Source organism: Aquila chrysaetos, chromosome 1 (assembly GCF_900496995.4).
Source record: "Aquila chrysaetos chrysaetos chromosome 1, bAquChr1.4, whole genome shotgun sequence".
NCBI classification, from domain to species: domain Eukaryota; kingdom Metazoa; phylum Chordata; class Aves; order Accipitriformes; family Accipitridae; genus Aquila; species Aquila chrysaetos.
In genome coordinates this window covers 14,426,256-14,432,263 of record NC_044004.1, presented here as the reverse complement: position 1 = coordinate 14,432,263, position 6,008 = coordinate 14,426,256, and the positions used below count along the sequence as shown (strand labels likewise).

Genomic DNA, 6,008 nt, shown 5'->3' with positions numbered 1-6,008 from the left:
AAAACTTATTTCTCTCTCTCTCGTAACAAACATTAAAAAATACTAAGCTTTACAATCCAGGAGAAACAGATTGCTTATGCTTCTTGAAGTCAAAACCATTTTTTCCTCCTATTTAACAGGAGGGAGTTTATTGATTCTTATCTACAGTTGGTTTTGAGACCTTTTTTTTTTAGTTAACGAATTGCTCCCAATTTTAGTACTTCGAAGAGTTTAGCTTAAATATTGTCTATCCTTTGGCTTTGTTCCAACATCCCAGAACATCTGTTTCACTGCACAATCTGTTTGTGTTGTATTCTCTCTTTTCACCTAGAAGTAAAGCTCTCTAGCTGACTTATCATTATTATTACTATTAAATCAACCTGATCTCTGACTCGAGTAGTTCCAAAGGATTAGAAGTAGAGGTCATACATGTGCAAAGTGATCACTATGTACTGAAGTGGTATGATTAAATAAAAGCCTGAGAGAGTGTAGATGCTTTTGCACAGGAACAGTTTTCTCTTGATCTGGTCTGCACACTGGGAGCTGGACTTTAAACATGACAGATGTGTGGGTGACTATGATAAAACCATTATCGGTTTTTTTCTTCTGTTAGCTCTGCTCCAGCTTGTAGCTTTCTTAGCAGCTCTTTCAAAGGTTTCTATGCTATTTGCAGGATTAAGTGTGGGTTTATGTTCGATAAAGGGATTTAAAATGAATCCTATCTGCTCCCTCTGCACTAATGGATATATACACATGCTTATTTACTGGAAAACATTTCCATCATAGCAGTATGAAAAAAATGCATAAAAGACACAGGTATGCCATATATACCCTGCTCCATTGAAAAAAATGTCAAAAAGTTTTACAAACAAAGCATGTAGACAATATTATATTTTTAATTATCATACCAGTCCAGGAAAAGCAAGGAAAATGAACACATCACAAGGAAGAATAGGATCCATACTCTAAATCCAGCATTGTTTTTGATGGCCTGTGAGGAAAAGGTTATCGCCATTACCATCACCAGTAAACATACAGTAGAATTTCAACAGTGGCAACCGAGGATGACTGTTGGTGGCTTCACTCCTCCCTCCCCCAAGAGAGAACAAAACTTGCCATTAATTTCAAGTGAATAAAAGTAAGGTTGGCTACACCTCTTTAGATTTGTCATACTTCAGTTTCTCTCAAAATCTTAAAATTGGTCATTAAAAAAAAACCAAAACCAACACACACAACAAAAAAATCCCAAGATCCCACACAATGGAAATACACTTAAAACATGAAGAACTACATCAAAACATACATGCATAAAGGTTAGTTTTAAGTTCCAAAAGCAAAATTCTGTGATTAGAAATAATCAGGCCTTCAAACTTCTTCTGACTACACCCCCCCCCCCCCCCCCCCAAAACCTGACAACTAGTTTTGGAAGTTGCTTTAGCACTGTCATTCACTTATTTCAGTCTTATTTCAGTCTCAGAGCAAGTAGAGCAAGGAATAAGAATAGGAAGTATTTTTCTTGGATTCTCCTTCCCAAAACTGAGACTGGCATATAGCAGGGGACCTCTTTTTCTCTCTCATTTTTCAGATTTACACATGGAATAGACTTTTTAATGCAATACAAACATTAATGTGAGTGACAAAGTTTTGTATTTGTCACCTTTCTCTACTGTTTCTCAGCGTAGTTTAGGAAACTTAGTTTTACCTACAAATGTGAAAATTGTGGCAAAAATAACATCAGTTCATGCATGTTTGATGCACTTTTCAGAAGAGCTGAGCAGAAGGTAACTCAGGGGTGAGCTACATACCCTGTATGCTTTCAGGAGGGAGAAAAAAAAAAAAAAAACTGAGCCATTTACTCAGTAGCCTAATATAGGAACTCTCTTTTTATTGAAATCTCAGGTCCTGAAAGAAAACATCATTTCATTCTAATTAGTAAGACAATGGGATAGATTTGTTTACTAGGAGCATGTGAGATGCATTCAGTATGGTAAAGAGAGTCTTCGGCTAACACTCAGCATTTAACTCTAGTTCCAACAATTTCAGCACTGTCTTTCATTCATAGTCTGCAATTTCTCCCCCTCTTCATTTTATTTTAAACAAACTTCACAGGTGCTTAAATGCATGCCAGGTGACCTTCATGTTTAAAACGCAGGTGAGGCCAAGTAGATTTCTGCAGACCTGTATAGCTATTCAAATCATGGTTAGCGAGACAAGCAACACAAACTATTAAGAACCTCCACTAACTTGTACAGTTTTTCCAAAATCATGTCCCAGCACCCCAGCACACACTGCACCTGTACTCTGGGTGAGCTCGCATGTGCTGTTTAAAGCAACACTTGGGCAAAACTGAAAGTTAAGAGAAACAAGTGAGTTTAAAACACAACTCAGAAATGTTACCTCTCGTATGTCTTCGTTGCCTTCTTTGATATTCTCTGTTGCACCCACAACTAATTGATGGATATTGTCAATATCAGTTTCCTGTTAAAAAAAAAATAAAAATTGAGAAACAGTGATGTATGTTAGGAAAAAAACACTTCCAAGGACTTTGGGAACAAGCAGAACTCAGAAATAAAATCTGGTATTGCTAACATCTTAGTTTCAATGATGCAAAGGTACAGAGGCAATTAAGTTGTAATTTATCTGTGATTTTATGAGCCTGAACGGAGACCACCAAGATCAATAGGGAGTCTCCCATTTATCTAGAATCAAATCTAACCTGTCTAATTTTTGCCAGCTCTTTTGGAAGAGGTGCCACCATTTCCAGAAAAGATGCTATTAAGTAACACATTTAACAGGACACTAATTCTGAGGCAAAGGGATCATTCTAACACACATGTTGCATTTTCCATTCCCAGTACATACTGTTAAGTAACAACAGTAAATACCTTGATTTCACATCTGAAAAAAAAAAATTTTCCTTCACATTTGCGTCAAAGATTCATTAATCTTATGTTTACATCTTGCACGCAACCAAGACCAAAATACCCCCAAGAAAATCTTCCAACTGTATTTGCTGTCCTAGTATTAAATAATACTAACCTGTTGCAAGACTTTTTCAGTGAATATCTCTTGTAATCTGGAGATTTCCACCACTTTTCCTTCGATTTGTCTTGGCAAAGAACAGAAATACTCCGTTAGAAACTAGTGCAAACATTTCTTGCTCCTGCAGATTCAGATTCTCCAACCTGGTAAGCGGGCTATTCAAAAGGCACGGCTATTTTGTTAGCCGCCTGTTACGCAGCAATAGCCTGTGATTAGTGCTCTGACAGTTCACGGTTGGAAGACAACCGGCCCACAGTGAAGCTCCGGGAAAGGCACCACCCAGAAATTTGCAGATACCAGCTTTCACTGCAAGGGTTTCAGCTATCTTCCTTCTTACACCTAATGTAACAAAATCCATGGTGGACCCTAAGTAGTTCATTTTGACATATCATTTTATATGCTACTACGAAGTGCAGAATTCACCTTGCCTAGTACTAATAATCCGAAAGTAAAGCTCTCGCTTGAGTTAACCATTCCTGTTTTCTGCACAGCGAGTGGAGAGCAAGCGGCACCGCCGCTCTGCCGTGAAGAGAGGTCTCTGCATGGGGGTCAGTGATTGCACCTCCCCTCCTGCTGTCTGTATATGCAGCAGACAACGTCATAGGAATGGAAAACTAATCTTTTAAACTTAGATACGTGAGACAGAACATAAACCTTCCAAATTTAACCAGTACTATTTTGGATAGTCCGCGTGTCACTCAGAACCATTCTTTACACTGTGGGACAGCACAATGTGTAAACTCATACAGTTTGTTTCCTGGGCGCTCCTATTTCATCCCTCCTTCTACCACACCACTACAATTCAGGCAGCCAGGTGTCCTGCAACAAATGTACTGTGCGTGGGTTCTGGGACTGGTGTGCTCAGGAATCTGTCAAGTAACAGAAAACTGTACCTGACTTCATCAAAGAGGTTATTCATTTCACCCACAAGTCTCTGGTTCTCCTGTTCAAACTGGAAGAAAGGAAGAAGGAAATGACACACATGAGTTCACATGCTTGGATTCAGAGAACTTTCTTCAACCCCCACCCCTGATCAACCAACTTCCACCCTTCCTTGCAGTATATTTACGGTGTCTCAACTAAAAAGATCTTCCAAGAATTACTAATACTGGCCTAAATAAACAATATGAATCTGCTTATTTGTAACCAGTCATTGTAACACTTGTCATTCTCTTCCCATTAATGAAACAAACCCCAAAATAACTTGAAGATTTTGCTCAAGTTACTTTGCAGTAAGGAAAAATACAGTGGATTAAACCTGTCCTTTTTTATTATTTTAGAAATTTGAGTGGGGAAGGCTTTCATGCTTGTGAAAGCATGTGATTCTCTTCATGAGATCTTTGCAGTGTCCTTCACATTATTCATGTACTGCCCATGCCATGAAGTTAAGAGCTTTTAGATTTTGCTACAATAGGAAATATTTTGACATCTAGTACTTCATGCTTTACAAACGCATTGGCTTTAGTTATTCCAGCAGACCTCTTCTATTTAAAACTCATCAGTAGTCAATGAAACGTTTAAATATACTTTCAGCACTACATTTTTCAAATACAGGCATATATAGAAGACTTCATACAGGAAAATGAGCTTTGACTTTTCAGATGTACTTGACTGTCAGATCATTTGGGATTCATTACAGGACAAGCGATCATGCAGCAAGTATAATGACACGATTTGCTGACACAAAAACTGCACAGCCAAAACACAGCTGAGAAAGGTATCCCATGTTGCAGTGGCACTGGTTGGAAACCATTGTTAAGGACTGTGTTTTAGAAAGAACCCTTTAGGACGTGCTGAGCTGGGATTTTCAAGGTGCCTGAATACTCGAGTTTGATCCTGCAGTCTGGCAGCCAGCTACAGCTGGTTAAAAGCCCGAGGGGGGCCTGCAGCTCTCGGCCCCACAGCCACTGGGCTCCGGGCAGTACGCTCACGCTCCTGGGGAGCTCCTTGGCCTGCCCCTGCCCCTGCCCCTGCCCCAGCCCCAGCCAGAAGGCTCCTGCCATCAGGGACAGCAGAGCACCCTGTATTGGAAGGGTCACAAGTCCCGCTCCGGCGGAAGGAGGGGAAGCGTATTCAGGGTATTCTGCCAATTAATTCTACACGGCCAAAGCCCCGGTAACAGCTGGACCTTTGTGGTATGGACACAGCTGACTGACTAGATCTTTGCACTTTTCTCACGAAGCTGGAAAAGACCTGGGCTACATGGTTGTACAGAAATTCATTTCTACTGAAAACAGTACCTGCTGCACACCTCTGACGAACCCGAGTGATGCATGCAGCAGTGCAAATACCAGAAAACAGGATTCAGAATGCAAGGAATTTGACACAGGAGCTGTGCAAGACAGCAAGGCCTGTTCTAGTTCAGTTAATCTCCTTATTTTGAACGAGCCTTCATAACACACTGGGATTTTGGCATAATTCAATCACGTTACAATTTCATTAGCAGTAAAAGCACAGCAGTGCCCTCAGTCACCTTGCAAGGTCTCGTCATCCTTTTTAAGACAGAGCAGTGTGTTAAAGATGAAAATGCCAACAGAGCAGCACTGCTCACAGGTCAGACTAGGTTTTCAGTTGGTACAAGAGGAACTGCTCGCTATCTGAGCGTACGCCCAAAGCTTAAGCTTGCAAGAAAAGGTGTTGCCCAGAGAAGATAGTAAGTGTTTGAAAACAACTATCATCTTGTGCAAAAAGCAAAAGAAGGAAGGAGGGGGGGGAAAAGACTGAATCACAGAAATTACTATGACACTGAGGGTCATGTTACATCAGTGAAAGGCAAATGGGCATTTTGTTTTTAGAAGTGCTACTGAAATAGCTGAAAATGAAGCACGCACTTAGTATTTCGAAGTAGTTTAAACAACGACGCAGTTCGTCATTAAAATGCAACATGAAAACTAGTGGCTATAATATGACATACAGTTCATCTGACACATAGCTTCTTTCACAGAGCCAGTCTGTAATAATTTAACATTATTATACTGCTCTGTTTG

At 40.0% G+C, this 6,008-nt stretch overlaps 1 protein-coding gene across 4 annotated transcripts in view; it reads right to left on the bottom strand.

Moving 5' to 3' along the window:
• Positions 1-203: 203 nt before the first annotated feature.
• The window catches only part of STX18 (syntaxin 18), a 72,165-nt gene continuing 66,360 nt past the window's right edge, over positions 204-6,008 (bottom strand). For 3 of the 4 annotated variants that reach the window (XM_030013719.2, XM_030013904.2, XM_041119403.1), the window contains 3 exons: positions 3,915-3,973; positions 3,019-3,088; positions 1,836-2,457 (listed from right to left, as the gene is read on the bottom strand). In XM_030013719.2, coding sequence (XP_029869579.1) covers positions 2,206-2,457; positions 3,019-3,088; positions 3,915-3,973 — 381 coding nt within the window. In that variant the 3' untranslated portion in view covers positions 1,836-2,205. Of the gene's footprint in view, positions 971-1,835; positions 2,458-3,018; positions 3,089-3,914; positions 3,974-6,008 lie in introns of those variants that run through there. The other variant, XM_030013807.2, reaches the window with a different exon arrangement.